Here is a 25,097-nt window from a genome sequence, read left to right on the forward strand (position 1 = left end):
CCAGTCTGAGATGCGCATTACGACAATAAATGTCTCTTTAGTGATGCTGGAGGCCGAAATATTTGAAAATCCAAAACCTAATAAAAACGTTGGAAGAGCTGATTAAAACAAAAATTAACCTAGAATATAGCCTAATCCGGACAAGGAATCAAAGCTTTGCATTAGAGAGATATATTCCTTATTCTTAAATGATTTCAAAACGTTTGTAACAGCAAGTTTTAATCTAGAAATATCAATATTTTCATGAGTGGGGCTTGTAAAGTCTATGCAGAAATCATATATGTAGCGACATAAACCACCCCCACTCCAGTAAATCCGCCGCTGGACGTTAAAAGGGACTTTTTAACAATCGATATGTGGTTCTTACATTAGTAAAGCTCTATTAAAGCGTCCTAAGTCTATACACGTTTGGAATAAATTGAGACGAAACAATCAAAGATCAGCCGCCAATAATCAGTTCTCCAAATAACAACATGAATAACATCATTAAACCCTTTTTTTTTAACTTCCAAGTATTAAATATAAAAAATCACTATAAACTTTGTAAGGTCGAAAATATTATATATATGAAGTGATTAACAATCTTATATATATATACCTATACAATATTGATATTCACGTTCGAAGGATAGACAACCGTACAGTAGTCGCACGGATTTCTCCCGCCAAGCAGAACGAGTCGTGTTATGGGAGAGGCATCCGCGTGGATGTGTGGGATGTGTTAATACGTGTTCAAATCTGGTCGGAATGAGTCCGTTAAGTTTGATGCCCGTGTTGGAAATGCAACATCCACGGCATTCATACAAGAACCGCATAACAGTATGCTACGCTTTCACAAGAAATATCTGCTTATTGACTTCTAGACAGGGAAGTGTGTCAGATAGAAGAGACGTGTGCACTAACTAAATAACACGATACAGAGACAGAAAAACCTGTAAAGTCAGTTTGTTTCCATATTTTCATAATCTAATTAAAAAAATTTAGGTTCCGATATATTTCACCTTACAGACAAACACATTTTTTTAATGCACAAAGTACTTACTCAAATGTTTCAGCTGTAACTGACTGTATCAAACAGTTATACAACAGTCTTCATTTAGCATGCATCGACACTTTTATCGAATAACCCTTTACAAAGACAATTTAAGTTGAAATAATGGAACGCCAATTTCTGTCCTTTGCTTTTTATAGTTTCTATATCTAAATGTTGGTAATTTGCATACTTTTTTTATTTTTGTAAAATACTATTATTTGAAAATACCCAACATTATAAATAATTTAGAACTTTCCAGGCAATATTTTTTAAGATAATTATTATTATCTAGATTTACTTTTGTCAATCTTTTGAAAAATACAGGCACAAATGCGAAGTAACTCAAAGGGGAAGGAATTATGCAATGTAGATAATGTACAGTTAGTTCATTTTCACTGTTGTATGCGAGTATGTCTATTGTAGAATAAAGGATGATGGGAAAAACTACGTTTGTTTACTTTTTGAAAATACAAAATAATAGATTTGAATGTATGTTTTAATAGAATTTCGTTAGAATGTATCTTTTTAATGTAAAACAACAGGATTAAAGTCCAAAAAAGTGTTATTAAGCAGCAAAATCCATAATATTGATTACTGGGTAAGAGTTCCATATGGCACCCCTACCATACTAAAAGAACACAATAATGTATTACAGTTTATTCCGTGGGGGTGCCATATGGAACTCTTTCCTTTTTGGAAGTGCGATGAATTTTCATTGTCGTTTTATATGATTATTCGACATACAACAACTGAAAATAGTTTTTAAATGACTTTAATATTGATGATATTTACAATTTGAAATGCAAGCTAGTCGTAGATGCTTACTTGAATATACACGGGTATAACCACGTTCATATCATGAATATTCAAATATTGTTGGTGAGTTTGCTATTAGCTTGTCATGGATCCGAAAATTTACTGGAGCAGAACATCCATGAACATAACGTTTTTCTACGACGAATTTCCTTTGAAAAGTTTTATAACTCGCTTAAAAAAGCTTTGAACATTTGTCACGCCATGTCATACATATTTCTACCGTATTGATAGGCTTTTGCACAACGAACAGTACAAGAATGTACAACGAACGGTACTAAAGAAAGAAAACAAACTACAAAGAAAATGAATCGTACAGTGTCAAATTTCTGAGGTCAGTTTTTCAAGTAAATGTCTTCAAATAAAATTAAAACAACGGGTTTCTCATTCGTATTATGTATTTTAACAACAACAAAGCACAAAGTACACGGTCGCATTTAGTGAAAGAGCCAACCAACTATGCTCTATTTGTAGTTTAATCAAGTTTGAGTCACACATAGTGTTTGTTTCGCGATGTTTACAAGTAATTTACAGACCTGTCTATTTAAAATAGTCACATGGTGCTCATGTAATATAAATGATATACAATGCTGCCAGGAGCAGTAAACTTTGTTTTCATAAACATTGAATACTTAACTGAACAGTTAGTCAATTAGTCTTTGGTGTAAATATAAGAACGGTATATCTACCAACATTGCTTTGCGATGTAGCGATTAACGTCCGGAATCAACTGTACGGCGGTTATACCTCGTAGTATAGTATTAACCATTTAAACATGTAACAATAAACTGTTTTTAATATTTCTTTGTATACTGACAATTGCGTATTGGTTTATTTGTAACACCGACTTATAAGAAATTCAAGCTTATTTAAGGTGACTCGACTGTTGCTCGAACTTTCTTTACTGTATTAAATTTATACGCAATGGCATGATAAATATCAATTATCCAGTCATCCAAACGTCAATTGTTCGTGCAAGATGAAAACGTTTCCACTCATTCAATCGTGAAATGAAGATCGTTTTGTGAATGCTCTTTGTTATCTCAAATGCATCCATTAGAGCTATTTTCCTAACGCTTGTAGTTTAAAGGTTTGGTTGGCTTGCTTGCTTTGTTGTATTAACGTTTGCTCAATCGTAATTACAATGCTTAGACAACATTTACATAATCAAGGCCTGTCAACGTATATTTGTTCCGCCTAACAGAAGTTCCACTGGAAACTTTGTTATAAACAATGTCATAATATCTATTCCTGTTGGAACAAATATTCTATACCATTTATTCCGTTAGGAACATATACTGTAATATTTATTCCTGTGGAAATAATATTCCAGAATATTTTTTCCTTTTGGAACTTATATTATGAAGGAACTTCTATTCCGTGACAGGCCAACCATACCTTTTAACTACAAGCATTAGGAAATTAGCTCTAATGACGTTATGTGACATATACTATTGGTATAGGTATCGGATTCGACCCGGAACTGGTTAATTATTGGTAATATTAATTATGTGGAAAAACAAAAGGGCCTGGACTAGTGTAATTCTTAATCAACACCATTGTCGTATATTAGTTATATATAAAGTTGAGTTCTTTGATTCGTTGTTTTTACGTCATGCCGGCTAACAAGTTGGACCTCGTTATTTTAGTAGTATATATCATAGAACCACGTTGGTTTAAATTACACTAAAATCGTGTAAATATTTATTCTACCATAGCTGCACAATTTCAATGAATAATGACGAGATCATGAATTTGAAGCTTTGATTTAATTTTTGAGTAATCATACACTCGACTACATATGAAGCCTATAATAACCATGATGAATTATTCATTATTGTTGATGAATATCTGTTTGAAATTGATTGTAACTACTGAAAGAAGGGACTTTTTAATTACCATTTATCTGTCACTTTTAATGCAAATAAAACACTGTATGCCACAGACAGATGCGCAGATTCCATATACAATGTAATGCTATCATTGTCTTTTCTGCCTTTTGCTTCCACTTCCTGTTAAGGTTTTTGTGTTTTGATTTATGAGGGTCTGGATGGAAGTTTACAGAAGAGAGAATAATGGGTGAAAAGAACAAAGATTTGAGAATAATGGGGTGCTAAGTTTTTCAGGGATGTGTTTAATTTTTATGTGTGTTTTACCTTTTGTTGGCTTATACCATTAAGAAATAAATATATTGCCTTGATGTAAAACAAGTTAAAACAGACTTGTCTTAATATGTGTTCCTAATACGTCAATGTATTTCACAGATGTACAAGATATTCTGTTCGGTGGTGTTACACAAACGGCCAACAATCCAGCAAGGCAATGCTGAATATTAACCTCACAGATCTTAAACACATCACAGGCCATTATAATTTAAAGTACCCTTGTATTAACAAATGTATCAATTACCAATATTTGCTGCTGATTGAAGTAGAAGATGTAACATCATGGCTACCTGAGACATTAATTAGAGATCAATACCTAGTCTACCTGGACAGGTAAAAATTGACATTTCTAATCATAGGTAGATGCTTATATTGACAACATCTATGGAATAATATTTAAATTATAATGAAATTCAACTTGTTCCATGTATCTAGTTACACATTGTAATTAACGTGTGACAATTTACAATGGTAGACTGACATATTCTATATGCTTTTTGTTGGTCAGAGTATAGTAAAATATATCGTGGTGGTGGTTAAATGGATTTGAGTTGACTTTGGGAAGATTAATATAGGACATAGTTTTAAGTGGTGAAGAATATTCGAAATTACGAGTACAATTATAGTTTTGAACTGAGCACCACTGTAACCGTTTCTGTATAATTTCTTGTATCCATATTGATGTGAACCTCTAGCAATTTTCACATGTTCACTGAACCGAACAATAAGAGCAACGATTTTATCTATATTTATTTGTTATTGAATTTGGAGTATTGCGATAATTATGAACTCAACCAGAACACATTCGAGACAGAGCATACACATAACATCTGTAACTTTTTAAAGAAACAATGGTGAGCCGACACAGTGACTAAAACGATAACTATTGTGTACAAATGTAACTAATCTAATTAGCCAATTAATAATGACGATAATTAGCACAGAGAAATTGACAGATGTTACCAGTAATGTCTTTACACGGTGCGTAACAAAAATATAATATTTAAAAAATGGTGGACATTGGACCAATCTGTTTGCTGTTTAATCACTTTCTTATTTCCCTGGTCTACGGTAAGTATATGTGTTTGATTAAGCGGTCAATTTTTGAATCACAAACGGTCTAACCAATTAAAATGGTACACGTGGTAATAGATTCAGATAAATCCTTTAGATTTAATGTTTTAATTCATTTTAGTGAATCTTTTGCTGGGTTTCTTTAAACATATCACCATACCATATATCCTGATGTCGGGACCATTAATCAGAATTTATATAAAATTTATAACGTTAGCTGATAAATATTTGAAACGCTTTATTCCAAATATAAAAACTATTTTCACCCGGTTTTGAATCATCTCATACCACTTTACAGATTTGAAATCTATTATCATTTAACCTAACACAGGCGGAAACCCAGTTGAAATTAAACAAAAGAAATGGAACTCTTTGTTAGAGAAGGTAAAAAAAGGCCAAGTTGGTACATTTAAATTGTTTACATCTGTTTCTATGGGCTTTAAAAGTTTAATGAGTGTGCCTAATTTAGGGTTTTATGCATCATATGTATGTGTTTTTACTTAAATTATGGTATGGAGCTTCGAATTATTTGTAAACCTTTAAAGCATAGACAAATTTTCACAAAACAGTCGATTGTAGTAGGTGCAAATACATGTGGATCTTTTTTGTGCATAAGCATAAATTCCGCCGAAAAATATTCCAAAGAAAGAAAATAAATTGATCTTTTAAAAGCATGAATTTGCATCTCTGCACCAGCGAGACCAGTACTTGACGACAGACGTTTCAAGTGGATCTTAAAAATGCATAACTTCAAAAAAAAACTTCATTTTTTTGTGTGTGTTATCTAGGGTAATTAGTCTCAAACTTCTGAAAATGTTTAGTCTGCCCTTCCACGAAATATTTAATTAGAATTTTTTAAATATTTTTTAACTTTCGAAAATTCCCCCTGACAACCGATCAGACAATAGTTTTAAGTTGACCAAATGCATAAAACTAAATTAAATGATGCTAAATAGCTAGTAGATACGTTTGTCTTTTAAAATACAACCGGCACATAAGGATCGTAATGATGCTACGAGGATAAATTTATCGGTTCCCAAGAGCTAAATTAACAGCGTGTCATTACTACGATGGTTTCCATTTTTACGATTATAAAAATTAGGTGGCATACTTGGGAGATAATTTTGACAAAGAAGAATCCTGACTGAACATATTTTAACTTGGCTGGTACACTTTTCGGTAAATCGACCAAATTTGTTCGTTATTGTTGTTTAACAATTTTCTGTGCTTAAAATCACATCATTCTAATTTGGACTACATACTTTCATTGTTAATCTTGAAATCCGAAAGTGTAACGTCTTTGGTCTCACAGATATTTTGTTTCAAGCGTCAACACTATAGTCAACTCGAAAATAACTAAATAAAGTCCGAGTTTCCCTTTACCTACCATTTTTATGCCCCACATACGATAGTAGAGGGGCATTGTGTTTTTCGGTCTGTGCGTCCGTCCGTTCGTCCGTCCGTTCGTCCGTTCGTCCGTCTGTCCTGCTTCAGGTTAAAGTTTTTGGTCAAGTAAGGTTTTGATGAAGTTGAAGTCCAATCAACTTGAAACTTAGTACACATGTTTCCTATAATATGGCCTTTCCAATTTTAATGCCAAATTAGAGTTTTTACCCCAATTTAACGGTCCACTGAACATAGAAAATGATAGTGCGAGTGGGCAGGTTAAAGTTTTTGATCAAGGTAGTTTTTGATGAAGTTGAAGTCCAATCAACTTGAAACTAGGTGCACATGTTTCCTATGATATCTTTCTAATTTTAATACCAAATTAGAGTTTTTACCCCAATTTCACGGTCCACTGAACATAGAAAATAATAGTGCGAGTGTGGCATCCGTGTACTATGGACACATTCTTGTTTTAACTTAAGATGTGACGTGTTACAAGCAGCTTTTTTCCTTATTTCAGTCCGAAGTATGGGGCATATCTTTAAAAAAAATAACATTAGAAAATAGTCTGCAAATGTTTTACCAATGATTTAAATGCATGCGCACAATAATTTAAGCAGAGTTTACATCAGAAAAAAGAGGTACGGACCTATTGGCAGACTTCCAGACCAGAAATACAAACAACATGCCATAACTTTCTTTTGACAGTGCTGACATGAAATAAATAAATACAATTGGTCCTTCAACTGAGTGTGAAATTAGAAATACCATTGTGTATTTTCTTATTCACAATATACATTTTCATATGAGTTATTTTAAAAACTGGCAATTTTATATTTCAAAACATCAATTGAAGAGACCTATTTCTAACTTATCTTGATATTTTTTCAGGACCTACATTTTGAAATAGAAATCGTTTATGGTTTCTCGTCCTGAGCAGCATGAAATAATTACTACATGACGTTGAGCAAGCGACAGTCAATCGATCTAATTTTACATGCACATAGTACCCTGAAATAAACTGCGACAACCACCCAACAGAGTCCAAATTTCATATATGTAAGGAAAGGTCATTCAAAAACAATGAGCAAATAATTTTTACATTGTAATAAATTTTCCTATAAATTATCATTTCATCCACAGCAGTTCGTATTATTTCTATAACTTTTAACTACTTATTTAAATTGCTTCACTTTATATTTCTATTATTGAATTTTGAAAAGTAAATTTCTCCTTCGGAAATGATATCATATAACAAACAATACACAATGACACTGAAAATTGAAAATGCCACATATTTAAATAAATCTATACTGTTACTATAACAGCAGTGCCGCATTCACGTTTCAAAACAACGTGAATGAAATGGACATTTAACTTAATTTTTTCTTTCTTTCATTCTGATTTTTTAAAAAGTTTATATGGTTTATACAAAACCTTTAGTAAACGTACAATAAAATATTAACGCTATTGCGATTCATACAACATGTTTCGTGAAATTCACTGATGGGCTTTCATGGAACAACACCTGTCCAATAAAACAACAAATAGTAATTCAATTCTTACAATGAACTCCTCCTTCATCCTTTCAATGTAATGAAGCTTGTTATAAAAATAAAACGAGCACGACAAGTCTTTTTTAAACTACAATATCAATAAGTGGTAATACTACTCCCATCTGACATTTGTCAGTTTACGTATGTATTTGTGCTACCATAGCGATAATTTGTAACAGATTATATCAGTAACATTAATGATAATGCATTTTATTTTTGTTAATTCACTGAATTGAAACGATGAAAGTTATGTCAAAGGAATAAAAACTATAACCATACAATCGGATGATAATGGCATCGATTTGATATTGTAACAGAAATTCCATAAAGGGGATACAATGGATAAGCGTTGGTTCGTATAAAAGATAACAGGAGCCCGGTGTCTTTTATTTAAACTATTAATGTGACGTCTTTTCAAACTTAATTTCTTTTGTTAATTGCACACTAATACCAACGAGCTCAAATAAACACGATGTCATCTTGAATGATGCACTAAAACCACCCATTTATTAGAAGTCAAAACCAAGTGCATTTAGATTATGACAGAATATTAAAACAAAATCGTACGCACTATATTGTACTAATATTTCAAAGTTATGATTATGAAACGTACAGTTTTTCGTAATGTGTAAATACATTTATGTACTTTGCTGTTCGGTGTGAGCCAAGGCTCCGTGTTGAAGGCCGTTCTTTGACCTATAATGGTTTACTTTTACAAATAGTGACTTGGATGGAGAGTTGTCTCAATGGCACTCATACCACATCTTCTTGTATCTAATTAGTAAGGTATATTTGAATTTAAAAAAAAGTATAAATATGATGTTGAAGTTACGAGACATACAATAATCCACAACATGAATTACACTCATAATATTGATAAAGAAATATGTTAAAAATGACAAAGTGAGCCTGAATAAATTTGAAAAGAAAGGTCAAATTGGGATGTTATTATTTTTTCGTACGTAAAATAACCAATTATAAGCCAATAAACCCACCCTTAAAAATCCGTGTTCATCGGAAAACGTCAACAATAACAAACAAATTAAGAAAACAAAAAAAGACGGAAGAAAAAGAACAAATGAGAAACACAGTGAATCGAACATAAAGCTATCAAACATTAGAGCTAATTTCCTTATGCTTGTAGAGTAAACCTTTGGTTGTCATGCTTGCTTGCTTGCTTTGTTTGTATGAATGTTTGCTCAGGCATTGTTATTAAGATTGACATCTGCAAACAATATAAATAGGTGGAGTTAAACCTGTATTCATTGTATACAGATTCCAAACCTCAAGGATAACATCCAATCAAATTAAAGTATAATGTATACAGGTTTAACTCCGCCTAGTTATAATGGTTGCGGATGTCAATCCTCATTACAATGCTTGGGCAAATGTTTATAGAAACAAAGAAGGAAGCCAACCAAAGTCTCAGTCAACAAGCATTAGGAAATTATCTCTAAACTAAACGTAAACTCTACAATATATCTAAGCCTCGCGGCTACCAATTTACAGTATACAAGGTTTATACATATATAAAAGCGAAAGCTTTTGATATGTGTCCTTTGTACCTGTGTGTATCGTAATTTTACTTGTGTTAACTTTTGTTCCAAAATGTTGGCAAGTTTCCAAGTTTGTAAAGAATAATGACGCCTTTCCTAATGATAATTACTAGCTAATACTTGTACTCAATCATGAAGAAAGAGACTACTGTTCTTTTATATATTCAATATGATGAAGACATAATCTTTCAATCAGTTTAATTGAGACCTGGAGCTGGCATGTCAGTAACTGCTAGTAGTCCTTTGTTAATTTATGTATCATTGTAATTTTGCTTAGTTTCTTCTGTTACCTATTCTAACATCGGACTCCGACTTCTTTTAAGGTAGATTCATGGTATACCGCCATCTTGGATTGTACAATCCCAGTACAAAATCGGTCTAGTTATTTGCCTAAATCTGCAAATTTGGAGACAGATTTACAATTTATTGGTTAGGCTGTTTATTTACGTAAATAAAAATTGGTGATTTATTGTATAAGTCAAAATATTTAAACAAATATCAAATTTTGTGTTTTTTTAATCATTTTTTTGAAATAAGCCATTTCAGGGAAGATAACTCTTTTAGTAAAAAATATATACTGGACTGATAGGGAAATTTTTAATTTTTACTTGTAGCAAGAAAACAAGTTCGGTGACACCATTTTTTCTTTTTATTTTCTTAAAACATATTATAAAACCTATCTTCTCACAATTTATTTCAAAATTCTATCTCATAGATTTTTTTTTATGCGCACAAATGTGTTTTTTCATGAACAATCTAACCAAATTTAGGCAATTTTCAACGACTCGTAGCTTAGAAAATAGCACGGTGACCCATATTTTTTATTATATTTTTGAAAAAAGCATAGTAAAATCTTCATTTTCGCAAAGTATAAGAAAATTTATATCTCAGGAAATATATACCTATGATCTATCTTAAACTGAGTTTTACTGTGCATATTGCTGTGAGTTTGTTTATTCCACATTGTCTAGAGGTATGGGGAGGGTTGAGATCTCACAAAACATGTTTAATCCTGCCGCATTTTTGCGCCTGTCCAATGTCAGGAACCTCTGACCTTTGTTAGTCTTGTATGTTTTTTTTTAAATTATGGTTCATTTATATGTTTCGTTGTTTAGTAGATGACGTCAATTTTCGCTGAACTAGTATACATTATTATTTAGGGGCCAGCTGAAGCCCGCCTCCGAGTACGGGATTTTCTCGCTGTGTTGAAGACCCATTGGTGGCCTTGGGCTATTTTCTGCTCTTTGGTCAGGTTGTTGTCTCTTTGACACATTCCCGTTTCCATTCTCAATTTTATTTAAAAGAAATAACGATTAATGAATAGGTTTACGTCACAGCAATGATTTTGCGCATATTACATTCAAAAGTCTATGTGTCCTCTAAAATAGCCTAAATCTATCAGTAATAACTAACCACTTACGTTTCCACAATGCAACACCATTTGTGAATAACTGTCATTTAGTGGTCAGTTTCCTTTCCCTTCTTTGTGAATGATTATTGATGTAGTGGTCAGTTTCCTTTCCCTTCTTTGTGAATGATTATTGATGTAGTGGTCAGTTTCCTTTCCCTTCTTTGTGAATGATTATTGATGTAGTGGTCAGTTTGTACTGAATGATTATTTACCTGATGGTCAGTTTTCTCTCTCTTTCATACTTTTTGAATTGTTGATTTGCTTTAAAGGGTTAACAGTTAGTTGTATGTTTTAAGGATTTTCTACCAAGGAACAGATTAACTCAGCTGTATCTGGAAAAACCTTTCGGAATTTAGGGTCCTCAATGCTCTTCAACTTCGTACTATATTTGACCTTTTTACCGTTTTTTAATCAAGCGTCACTGATGAGTCTTTCGTAGTCGAAACGCGCGTCTGGTGTACAGAATTTTAATCCTGGTATCAATGATGAGTTTAATTACAGAATCCCTGTATTCTCATTCGTCTGAATGTAATTAGGAGACTGTATAAGCCAATAAATTGCAAATTCCCAAAGTCGCTTGCGTCAATGACAACACTCCATGGGCTTCTATCCGTTAAACGTTTTGTCCACAGAAATGGTTTACACTAATTAATATCAATAGTATTAAAGGTGAAATACACAATCATCTTGAATAATGATTGTATGTAACGTATCTTATGTAATAAAATTAATTGATTTATTGGTTGGTGTCTGTTTAATATCCAGCGGCAAATATCATGTGTATAATAAAGATGATAGTTTATTACTACACCATGAAGATACCCTGCTTTTCACTTGTCCGACAAGTGCTCGGCTGCACTTGAAATGTGCTTACTCACAATAATCTGCCTGTAGGAAGATATGTCACCCCACACTACAGTCTCATAACGGATTCGAATGAGTGGAAGTTCAGGTCCAATCTTGTGAAAGACGCAACGCACTTTCCGATAGTCATTTAATAGAATGTATGATATGTTGTGTCTGCGGAATGTGGAATACCTCTCAACAATAATTAAAATTAATAATTTCCCAATATGCTCTCTTTTTTTCATTTTAGAATTGCACTTTTATTAAATCAACTTAGTTTATACTCTGAAAATTTCTTCAAACTTGTAACTAAATGAATATTTCTCTGAGTTAAACATTAGATAATTTACAATGATGAACATATTAGATTTCAAAGCTTTTGATGTTGCGTGTAGATATTCGATAAAACATCAGAAATGTGTCTCTATCTGCAGAGATATTGACATATTTATCATTTCTCAAAATAATTTTTTTTTCGTTGTTGTCGAAAACCTCTTTCGCTGGATTAATGTATATCGTAGATGGTATCAATCTTGGAATAAAGCAGGATTCTCGTTCAGTATTGTAGAATTCGCCGTTTCAGAATCTAATGCATTCTGGGTAATATTTTCAAAAGCGTACACCAAAACGCTGTGATTGGTTTAAAACGTTCTTAACAATTGAAATTCAACCAATGACGTGACGTTATTTTCATTTTGGGGTACGAACAATGAAATAACCCATAGTCCTTTAGATTCTTAAACTGCTAAGGGAGCTACCATTTGATTGGTTAAAAACTTCCTAAACATTGGAAATTCAACCAATGACGTGACGTTATTTTCATTTTGGTGTACGAACAATGAGATTACCCATAGTCCTCTAGATTCTGAAAAGGCGAATTGGGTTCTTTTATACCGTTTATACTTCTTAAAAAAACATAAAAAAATTGTATAACAGGAAAGAAGGAAATTTGTGCAATAAACAGCTGTCATACATGGAGGAGGTTTAGTTAGCTATAAAACCAGGTTTAACCCACCATTTTCTTCGGAAAATGTCTGTACCAAGTCAGGAATATGACAGTTGTTTTCCATTGTTTCAGTTGGTTGATATAGTCTAACTCTTGATTTCGTCAGGTTTTATGAACATCCCCCTTTTTAAATTAACCTCGGAGTTCAGTATTTTTGTTAGAACTTTTTTGAATGATCGAAAAAAATTCTAACTTGTAAATAGCATGTTAACACCAGATCAATATAAAACAACTTTATTGCACTAGCGAACTATCATGAGCAAGAGTTATAAAATAGGAATTTAACTTATATACAAACTATAATTGATTGACTATTATTTTTTATATAATAAGAAGAAGTAAGATCGATGAATTGAAAAACCAATTAACAAACTTTTTCTAAGGAACCGGTGATTTGTAATAAAATTTTAGGATCTGAAATGTATTTAATGTTTATCGCCTATAATCTATTAAGCGTAACATATTTACCTTAATCAGCAAACATGACATTACAAATGTATCATTAGTACAAAATTAATCAATGATGTAAGAATGGAAAAAAGAAAAGAAAATACCTAATGGAAAATACACATTTTACAGACACGAATGGCAGGATATGATAAACTTTCCGGTGTACCTGGTTTTGAAGGAGGATCATATTACTCGCATCTCTTGTTTTATTTAGGTGTTCGCTGATCATATCAGTTTTGTATTTGTCCATTCACCCATCATGTTGTATGTCAGTAAACCGTCTGATTATTTGTCATGACACGTGTCTGGTGTGTGTCAGTAAATATGTCTCTCATTGTTTGTCAGTACATATGTCTCTCATTGTTTGTTTATATATATGTCTCTCATTGTTTGTCAGTACACTTGTCAAATTGCGTGCCAATACATATGTCAGTTGTTTGTCAGTAAATTTGTCTCACTTTGTTTGTCAGAATATGTCTCTCATTGTTTGTTAATACATATTTCTCTCATTGTTTGTACATATGTCTCTCATTGTTTGTTAGTACATATGTCTCTCATTGTTGTCAGTACACTTGTCAAATTGTGTGTCAATACACCTGTGAGTTCTTTGTCAGTACACATGTCTCGTTACTATTGTCTGTACATATGTTTTTATAACACCTAACTCGATTGCCAGATCATCTTTTTATTGTTCCTCAGTACTCCTGTTGGATTGACAGTAGTTTTGTCGCATTGTTTGAAACTAAACCCGTTTGTCTGTTTTATAGTATTCCAGTCTTGTTTGCATTTCACCTGTCTTGTTTGTCAGTATACCTGTCTTGTTTGTCAGTATTCCCGTCTTGTTTGTCAGTATTTCCGTCTTGCGTGTCTGTATACCTGTCTTGTTTGTCGAGTAGGAACCATGTTCCGTACTGAAGTACCTGATTTCACTCAGTTGTTTGATAGGGTTTGTGTTTCTCAATGTGTAGTTTTCTTTTAAGTGTTTATGTACTGTTGTTTACCTTTTGGTCCTTTTTCTTTTGATTAATTTTAAGCTCTCAAAAGGTTATACATACAGTACTGTTAACGATGCATTTTTCAATAACTCCGATTACGGTAATTACGTATTTGCAATATTCAATTTCTCCACGTGTCCTATATAGAACTGAACTCTTTGTAATCAAAAGAAGAACAATGCTGTACATTTCATGACGATATGTTAGGCTCTATAATTATTGATTCTTATTTCAGGCATTGAAAATAAAACAGAAGTTCATTCTTCCGGAGTTTCAAATGCATTACTTAAAGAAATCATTATTCTAAAAGCTACTTACATTTGAAAAATAGATAATATCATTTATTTATCTCACTCATTGATTGAAATTTTTCTTTTACAAATCATTGTATACAAGTAAAAATGTTTTTCTCTATGTTATTTAATTTTACGGGGGATGCAGCCGAAATATTTCGTGGGCTAGAAGTTCCTTTTATAATACTTTATTGTATATATAATGGTGAAAAAAAAACACATAATCACTGCCAGGTTATTGTTTTGTTTCTTACAGAAATATATTACTTCATATTTTATACAGATCTGTTTCATCTACTTCAGTTTTTTCTGACTTTATTGTGTTTTAAGGACATATAACATACCCTTATTGCTCTTACTGGTTACTCTATTAGCTAAAATAATTTAAAAAAAGATATTTCTGATACAAGAATTAAACGTGTCAGGAAACAATTCGATCGATCGATCGATCGAGAGATCGAGAGAGAGAGAGAGAGAGCATCCATTTCAGCAAATATGTAATCACCAATCATATCGTATAGTTGCAAAGGAGGAGATGATTAGACCATTGTTTGACCCTTGGAATTGAAAAAAGTAGTACTAAAAGTATTAAAGACTATTAAAATCAAATTACTTTCATTGAATAATGATAAGGGTAATGTAATATTGACACTTAAATGCCAAAAGATGACTTAACTTATGATGTCACTATAATAAAAAAGGAAACATAACCAAAACCACACTGAATATTTGTGAGTAGGGCATTAAGCCTAGCTCGCACTTTCACATTCCGTGTTCAGTATAGAATGTGTTCAAAATTTGTTTTTAAAAAGGTTCACTATAGGATTTTTCACATTGTTTCTTCATGTTATAGATGTGTAAACTGGCTCGATACACTCACAAACTGAATAAAATTTCACCTTTCAAGGAACCCCAGGATTTTATTCACTTGACTCTATCACAGTGAAATCAACATAATGACTGTTAATGACTAAATTCTTTGTATGTTGAATGTGTACTGATTTATATTTTAGACTTAGATAAAGTTGAGAATGGAAATGGGGAATGTGTCAAAAAGACAACAACCCGACCAAAGAGCAGAAAACAGCCGAAGGCCACCAATGGGTTTTCAACACAGCGAGAAAATCCTGCACCCGGAGGCGGGCTTCAGCTGGCCCCTAAACAAAAATGTGTACAAGTTCAGTGAAAATGGACGTCACACCAAACTCCAAAACATATTAATGTACTAAAATTAAAAAACATACAAGACTAACAAAGGCCAGAGTCTCATGACTTGGGACAGGCGCAAAAATGAGGCGGGGTTAAACATGTTTTGTGAGATCTCAACCCTCCCTCTATAAATCTAGCCAATGTACATGTAGAATAAACAAACACATAGCAATACGCACAGTAAAACTCAGTTTAAAAGAAGTCCGAGTCCGGCGTCAGAATAGGTAACAAAAGAAACTAATTAAAACGATACTGATACATAAATTAACAAAGGACTACAAGCAGTTACTAACATGCCAGCTCCAGACCTCAATTAAACTGATTGAAAGATTATGTCTTCATCATATGAAAATCAAGCACAATCCTCCCGTTACTGGTTTAGTATCATACCATCTAATATATGAGAAGAACATAACCCGTATCATGCGAAAAACTGGTTTTAAAATAAATGTGTTTATTTCCGATGCAAAGACCCTATGAGTGAATCAATATTAATACCAAAATATGCCATCTTTAATGACCTGACAACAGTATCGTAACTATATCCCTTCTGAATAAGTCTGTTTAAAGGTTTGGCAAGCTGCATGATTTTGTATTAGTTGTTATTGCCTTTGAACTAGCCGTCAGTAACAGCGAGTACTCTCAGATCTGTACCTAGTGTTTTTTTGTTGTGGGAATGTATAAGTACCCTGCCATGTCCACTCTGTGTTTTTGTTAGATGTATTTCTGATTTTTATCCATCTAATGAGTTAAGCCCTTTTGTACTGTTACACCACTGTCCCAGGTTAGGAGGAGGGTTGGCGCCTTCAAACTTATTTAACCCCGTCACATTTTATATGTGCCTGTCCCAAGTCAGGAGCCTGTAATTCAGTGGTTTTAGTTTGTTGCTGTATATCATATTTGTTTTTCGTTCATTATTTTGTACACAAATCAGGCCGTTAGTTTTCTCGTTTGAATTGTTTTACATTTTTTTTTGCGGGCCTTATATAACTTACTTACGGTATGGGTTTTACTCATTGTTGAAGGCCGTACTGTGACCTGTAGTTGTTAATGTCTGTGTCAGTCATTTGGTCTCTTGTGGAGAGTTGTCTCATTGGCAATCATACCACATCTTCTTATTTTTATAGCGTTTGCATAGGTAACTAATGTAGACCCGAAGATTACCCAAGGAAATATATTCTAACAGACCAATCACATTGAAGTATTTATAGTATTATATAAGAATTTGATCACAATGAATGAATATGTGTAATAAGTTTCAAGTTGAAGTGACCACAACTTCTTGGTAAACTATCTTAACCGAAAGGGTTAATCTGATTCGGGACGAACTTACGAACGGACGCACTGACCGTAAATCATAACGCCCTAACTATTTTAGCAGGACTGTAGGAGGTACATAAAAAGATTAACTGAAGAATGAAAAGAATTACAAACAAAGTAAAACAATAAATACTAAAAATAAATTGAAAACAAACAAAACTTTTCTTAAAATAGTAATTTACGTAAATGTACTAAATTAGCTCAAACCAAGAAATAAATGGATGGTAGATGGGCACTTAAAACAAAAATTCGATAGCACCTTATGCACCCATTTGAATTGTAAAGCGTTTTTCTTGTCCTATCTAACCGTTAAAACGTCTAAGCTTTTATCCTGAAAATAACAAATTCATAAACGATCCACGGTCGTTAATCTATTGAAACTTCGGACAATGAAGATCATCCGGGATGGGGAAAAGTAACATTAATCTGAATAAATGATTTGTTCTTGGATATTGAAAGCATAATGACAACAACTATCGATAAAAAATACTGGAATTGAATACGAACTAACTAACCATTCCATAATGTTCGGAAACAAATTAAAATGATGGTTCGAAATCGATGTTAGAATATTTGTGCTGATAAGACCCCCTTCCTCGAAGGAAATAGAACTTTATAAAATGAATTTTGTAAAATGAATTTTGTAAAATGAATTTTGTAAATTCAATTGTTTAAAAACAATATTTTTAGTCGATGTATTGAAACGTAAGTGAATTGATCCTTGACGGATACAGGTGGTTTTGTCGGGCTGTATGGTGTAGAGCCGGTTGATGCAAAACCCCGCTCGGAAATCGTAAAATAATTTTGATGAATAAAACTGCGAACTATTATGAAATATCTTGTTTACGTATCTTTTGATTCAGATTTTATATTTATATTATAGTGATCTAATTAATCGACGAGTGAGTTTGCGTTTTTTGATAGGACATTTGCGTTTTTTGTTAGACATTTTTGCTTCAATATTTACATCATTTTGACATTTGAGCCTTAGAAAAGACATTTACGCCTATTTTTAAAAGAAAATTTGTGCTTTTTCTGCAATTCGAGATTTTGGGTTTTACATATAATTTTCATTCACATTTTATATCGAGTAATCTACTTAATCGGCGCGGGACGTTTGCTTTATAATAAGTTTACATTTTGTCATTTAGTGGTCTCTACGTGGCGAAATCAGGAACCAGTTTCGTTCCAGCTATTGAAGGTTCATGAAGAAAAACGTCAAAAAGACAGACGATATAATTCAAAGTAAAATAATGCTGTGTACTGCTTCCTCTACACAGTATTGTTAAATTTGACTTAGAGAACTGTTAAGACTCTATGTTAGCGCAACATTTTTGTTGTAAATTCTAGGACACCTCCACTCGTCTAGTGTATCCTATTTGTTGTACATTCCAGGACACCTCAACTCGTCTAGTGTATCCTATTTGTTATTAATTCCAGGACACCGCCACACGTCTAGTGTATCCTATTTGTTGTACATTTTAGGACACCTCCACTGGTCTAGTGTACCCTATTTGTTGTACTTAACAGGACACCTCCACTCGTCTAGTGTATCCTATTTGTTGTAAATTTCAGGACACCTCCACTCGTCTAGTGTTTTCTATTTGTTGTACATTCCAGGACACCTCCACTCGACTAGTGTATCCTATTTGTTGTACATTCCAGGACACCCCACTCGTCTAGTGTATCCTATTTGTTGTACATTCCACGACATCCCCACACGTCTAGTGTATCCTATTTGTTGTACATTCAAGGACACCTCCACTCGTTTAGTGTATCCTATTTATGCTGTACATTCCAGGACACTTCCACTCGTCTAGTGTATCCTTTTTGTTGTACATTCCAGGACACCTCCACTCGGCTAGTACATCATATTTGTTGTACATTACAGGACACCTCCACTCGTCTAGTGTATCCTATTTAGAAGCCGTCCACTATGACAGAGAATCACTCCATCACCAGCACAGAACAAAACGATCAACAGGAGAACTAGTTCATCTTCAGTTTGAAGCTTTTTCAAGGTATGTAAAACGAACTCCATTCGGCACACATCGGCAACTTTTTTTGTGTAGGGTAGCTGAATCTGCCGAGGTTTACCGGTTTGAAAATAACAAAATAACGACTAAAAATATTGCAGGCACGCCTAGACACAAGGAATGGGTTTCAATATCTTTTTTCGGAAATGCAGATAGTTCTTAATATTTAGTTTGTATTGAAAAGTCTTTTATTGTGGCTATAAACAATGTTAATGGGAATGAGTGATCGGCATTTAATGTAATTTTTTTTTGCCCTGAGTATACAGATAGTAGGTTGAGAGACTTAAGTAAATTTTATAGCACAAAACCAGGAGATTTGATATTTGTTGTTTCAAATGTAGTGCAACAAAATAAGTTTATTTAAGAAACCAAAATACACATTATAGCTAACCCCAAGCTCTTAATTTCATAGTATATACCTTTCCATAGACTATCCAATTTAGCACATATTTACAACTGGAGTAATCTTTTAATTGGTCTATTGATAGTTTATTTTGGCTGACTACTTGTATCACAGGTGTTTGTAAAAAGGAGCTCATTAACGAAGTTTTGTAAATCTACTCACTAGTGTTATTGTAAAATATGTGATTTCAAAAGGCCCTTCACTCCAGAATGAATGGTAGCTGCTGGTGTAAGTATGTATACTGATATAAAGCGGTGTTTTACTATACATGTTCTTCTTACATGGTAAGATGACAAAATAAATTGACCAAAAGCAGGCAATAATTAAATTGCAGTGGAAGCTTTACATGTTTTGAAAACATTTTTTAATTTCACAGTAAAACTAGAGATATAATAAATTTGAAACATAGAGATAGTTTGTCCCCTTAGATATAGTCTAGCAGATAGGCATTAAAAAGCAACTACCAATAGATCAGAGATTCTAGGTTTTGTGTTTTGTGTTTTTTTTTTTATTATTTCAAAGTAAAAACTCAAAGATTTATCAGAATATGTTTATATATATAGGTGGCACATTATCTTCAGACATAATCACAGTTTTTCAATTCATGACATCGTCCTGAACATGCATGAAATATTTGCCACTGGACATTAAGCAACCAATAATCAATAAATCAATCAATTCATGACGAAATAGATCACCTTCCTTAAGAAAGTTTAAAAAATGATCACCAAGTTGCTTTAATTTTCCTGCACAAGGTTTCATAGTACACACTTTTCTGTGTACAAAGTAATTGCATGGATGATACATTATCATAATCTTAAGATATCGTTGTACTCTAATCAAGGTATAAAGAACCATATGTATTACCCTTTATTTAAATGATAAAATTTGCAATTGTCAAAAACAATTTTTAGATCCAAAGTTTTAAAAGCAGGATATTTAAAAATCAACGTGAAAATTATTTACAAACTATTTAATTTAATTTGGAACACATCATTTTATTTCAAAATAACCAGTGGCAATATTTGTTTTAAATATCTTGATTACGAAACAATGAAATCTTACCCTTGTGGTCATTCATGCGTAGTTACTTAGTACACAGGAAAAGTATGTACTATGAAAATTAGAAGGCAAATATAAGCAATTTGATTGGACGAGAAGTTGTAAGTATGTGCTAAAGAATAATAGTAATCATGCAAGTAACAAAATTAATTTAAGGCTGAATGAATATCACCCGATTTAGAATTAACATACGTTGAGTGCGAAATACACGATTAAGGATCAACGCACAATGAGCGCACTTTACACAATCTATGATGAATGAACGTTGAGCGCACGTTGAGTGGAAAACACATGGAATGATGAATGATGAGCGCACGTACGATGAATGGACGATGAATGAACGGAACACGTACGGTGAATGGACGATGAATGAAGGGAACACCTACGGTGAATGGACGATGATTGATGAATGCACAGACATTAGGTCAGTTTGAATTTTAGAAGATCTGTACATACTGTATTTTCAGTGGTCTCTGACATATAAGTTTTAGTGTAAATGCATATATAGGTTCTTGTAGCGCTCACGTGATTTTAGTCTTCTGAGAAACGGCTTACCGATGGTAACAATATTTTCATTAAATTATGCGAGATAGCTTTATAAAATGCTAACAGACATGTATTATGTCCAAATGTATTGAAATTGAGCAAGTAAGACTTCCTTTCGAACTGCCCTTCATGCTTGTCTATGTTTATTTCGTCAAATTGAGGGTTTCTGAAAGTCTTTCCATTGTAATTGCATTTTTATACGCGCGATTTAAGGGATTTGGATATTCAAACCATTAGCTCGATACGGACGAACTGTGAAGCGCTGATGTTTTATTCCAGATCGCTCCATAAATAAATATTTTCATATTTTGGATAGACTAGTGATTGATAAAAACTAACAGAAAAAAAATAAAAATATTAACAGAAAATATAAACGGAAATTCGCAGATAAGGTGTGTTAAAGTTTATGTGGGTATAGATTTCACAAAGAACAAAACATTACTGTATGCGCTGTTATATTGCCACATTAGAAAATATAGTACCTTAAAAGTTTGTTTTAATCGTTCGATTTCAGATACGGTCTTCATCAATTCGTGTTACTTTATGATATTAATGTATATTTATTACTCTAAACAGAAGTTCCTCAGGAAACTTTTTTTATAAACAATGCACTCATATTTGTTCCTGTTGGAACACATTCTTAAATATTTCTTCCAGTGGAAAAAATGTTCCAGACTATTTATTCCCTTTGGGATTTATTTTATCAAGGAACTTCTACTACATGACAGTGGGACTGGAAAGTACATATTTGTGTCCAAATTTTAATAACCTGGATCGAATCGTGATATTATTGTGTAAAATGATACAGTTCATGACAAGGTCGCTTTAGATAAAGATGTCAAATGCGTTGACCTCTTTTGAAAAAAATTGATTATAAGAAAATGTAGTTTGACGCACGATACAGTTCTTGTAAGTTGTTCCTATTTTCATTATGGTCGTCTAAAGACGAGGGTCCGGATGGAGTTTACAGAATATATACTAGTAATAATGGCCGAAATGTACAGAAAAATTGATAAAAAAAAAATAAAGAATAGAGAAATATGATTTAAAAACTTAAAAAAATACAGAAAGGAAGAACTTCCCATCCAGACCCTCATAGATGAGATACTTCCCCCGAGAGTTATCTTGATTGATCTTTAGATTTTAAAAATTTCCTCTTTTACCTTTAAGGAAATGGTCTGTAAAACTGAAGCGAGATGAAAGTATATTTCACAACAATATCATCGTAGAGAACAGTAAAGGTCCGGTGACCTATGACTTTGATTCTGCATATACAGGGAAGATTGACGGCAAGTAGCTTCTATGCCTAGAGTATTAATGACACTTGTATTCGTAATTGATGTACTGATTGATATTTTAGTCTTAGATGCATGATTTTTTTATTACTTGTTATTGGCTTTGAACTAGCTGTCAGTAACTGTGAGTACTCTCAGATCTGTACTTAACGTCTTTTCGTTGTGAGGATGTATAAGTACCCTGCCATGTCCACTCTGTGTTTTTGTTAGATGTGTTTCTGCTTTGTATCGATCTGATGAGTTAAGCCCTTTTCGACTGATTTTCATAGTTTGTTCATATGCTGTACTGTTACACCACTGTCACCTGTTCGGGGGAGAGTTGAGCGCCCTGTAACATGTTTAACCCCGCCACATTCTGTATGAGCCTGTCCCAAGTCAGGTTCCTGCAATTCAGTGGTTGTCGTTTGTTGCTGTATAACATATTTATTTTTCGTTCGTTATTTTGTACATAAATCAGGCCGTTATTTTTCTTGTTTGAATAGTTTTACATTTGTCATTTCGGGGCCTTTTATAGCTGACTATGCGGTATAGGCTTTGCTCATTGTTGAAGGCCGTACGGTGACCTACATTTTTTAATTTCTGTGTCATTTGGTCTTTTGTGGCGAGTTGTCTCATTGGCAATCATACCACATCGTCTTATTTTTATATAACAGAAGGTATGTATCTTATATGGTCCGTTGACCTATGACTTTGATTCTGCATATACAGGGAAGATTGACGGTAAGTGGCTTCCATGCTCCGTCTATTATTGGCTTGTAATCTCCATACATAGGGAAAATTGACGGTATGTAGCTTCAATGCTCTGCATGCATGTCTATTAATGCCACGTATTTTTTTACATACACAGGGAAAGCAAAAGGTTTGTAGCCTCTATGGTCAGTTTACCAGTGACTTTGATTTTACATACACATGGACGGTAGAAGGTTTGTAGCCTCTATGGTCCGTTGTCCCGTGACTTTGATTTTATATACACAGGGACGGTAGAAGGTAAGAAACCTCTCTTGTTCGTTCACAGATGACATTGACACTGAATACGTAGGAACAATAGAAGGTAAGAGACCTCTCTTGTCCGTTCACAGATGACATTGACACTGAATACGTAGGAACAATGGAAGGTAAGAAACCCCTATTGTCCGTTCACAGATGACATTGACACTGAATACATAGAAACAATGGAAGGTAAGAAACCCCTCTTGTCCGTTCACAGGTGACATTGACACTGAATACATAGGTACAATGGAAGGTAAGAGACCTCTCTTGTCCGTTCACAGGTGACTTTGACACTGAATACATAGTTACAATGGAAGGTAAGAAACCTCTCTTGTCCATTCACAGATGACATTGACACTGAATACGTAGGAACAATGGAAGGTAAGAAACCCCTCTTGTCCGTTCACAGGTGACATTGACACTGAATACATAGGTACAATGGAAGGTAAGAGACCTCTCTTGTCCGTTCACAGGTGACATTGACACTGAATACGTAGGAACAATGGAAGGTAAGAGACATATTTAGGCCATTGACGCATTTACCGTTGACTTTACACCCACGAGGAAGATAGGATGTAATTGCCTTCTCAAGTCTGTTGTGCATGACTTTGCCTCAACATATCTTTTTTCAAAAAAGTTTGCAAAAAAGTCAACATATACTAAGAAGATTGATGATAGGCTAGTTCTCTCTCTAGTATATTGATAGAGGGCTCTGAAGATAGAAGTCAATTGACCTCCCTGGTGCGGTATCATACGGTATCATGTACAATTTCGTTTCTATTATTTAAAATATTGATAACTATCAATTCTGCTTGAGTAGTGTGAAAACATGATTAAATTGCTGAAAAAAGTATTTTGTTTTTCCTTTAGGCGAAAGGTCACATGTGTTTGGAACAGTAACGACAACTGGACATTTTGAAGGTCAAATTCAGCTTCGTAATGACTCATTTGTAATTGAAAAAGCATCTCGTCATAATGTTACAGATCAAGACACCCATACAGTGATTTATAATGTTAAAGATGTAAATATTCCAAAAGAATCACATTTATGTGGCTTGAACGGAAAAAATACGCAACCAAAACCGGAATTAAGAGAAAAAATAAATACGCATGACAGTATGGATACTGATTTCAAACTTCGATATACATCTGGATTAATCGACAAACATAGAAGATATAGAAGAGCGGTTGATCCTAATAAAAAGATATGTGAACTGTATATTCAAGTTGATCATACACTTTTCTTTCGATATAATAATGCGACGGATGACGTGATAGCCAACATAAATAATCACGTAATGGCAGTTAATTCTATTTTTAATGGTGTTGGTAAGTTTCAAGAAAGAAATGCGAAATGCTTAAAACTTCAATCATCCCTCTATCGTATTATATCCTCCAAAAATGTTTTAAAATTTTGTAAGTAGAAAACTTAAGCAATAGAGAAAGAACGTTATAAGTTATTAGTATTGTTGTATAACATACTGTGACAATGTCTTGTTCATTGGTAAACAGTGAAAATTTAGCTACAGCCACCTCAAACCATTTTTTAGTTTAAGATTTCCATGTGACTTGTATACCCTACTATACAAGTTAAATCATTGTTATTCAACCTTTTAAATTTGAATATTACCTTTTACCTGATTTCAGGATTT

The 25,097-nt window shown here is 33.2% G+C and overlaps 1 protein-coding gene across 1 annotated transcript in view; it reads left to right on the top strand.

Moving 5' to 3' along the window:
- The first annotated feature begins 4,376 nt into the window (after positions 1 to 4,376).
- The window catches only part of LOC127721066 (disintegrin and metalloproteinase domain-containing protein 10-like), a 41,775-nt gene continuing 21,054 nt past the window's right edge, over positions 4,377 to 25,097 (top strand). The window contains exons 1-6 of the mRNA XM_052227748.1: positions 4,377 to 5,082; positions 19,005 to 19,134; positions 22,331 to 22,453; positions 22,773 to 22,785; positions 23,109 to 23,175; positions 24,316 to 24,774. Of these exons, the coding sequence (XP_052083708.1) occupies positions 5,022 to 5,082; positions 19,005 to 19,134; positions 22,331 to 22,453; positions 22,773 to 22,785; positions 23,109 to 23,175; positions 24,316 to 24,774 (853 nt within the window). The 5' untranslated portion in view covers positions 4,377 to 5,021. The remainder of the gene's footprint in view (positions 5,083 to 19,004; positions 19,135 to 22,330; positions 22,454 to 22,772; positions 22,786 to 23,108; positions 23,176 to 24,315; positions 24,775 to 25,097) is intronic.

This window comes from Mytilus californianus, unplaced genomic scaffold, assembly GCF_021869535.1.
Source record: "Mytilus californianus isolate M0D057914Y unplaced genomic scaffold, xbMytCali1.0.p SCAF_12, whole genome shotgun sequence".
NCBI lineage: Eukaryota > Metazoa > Mollusca > Bivalvia > Mytilida > Mytilidae > Mytilus > Mytilus californianus.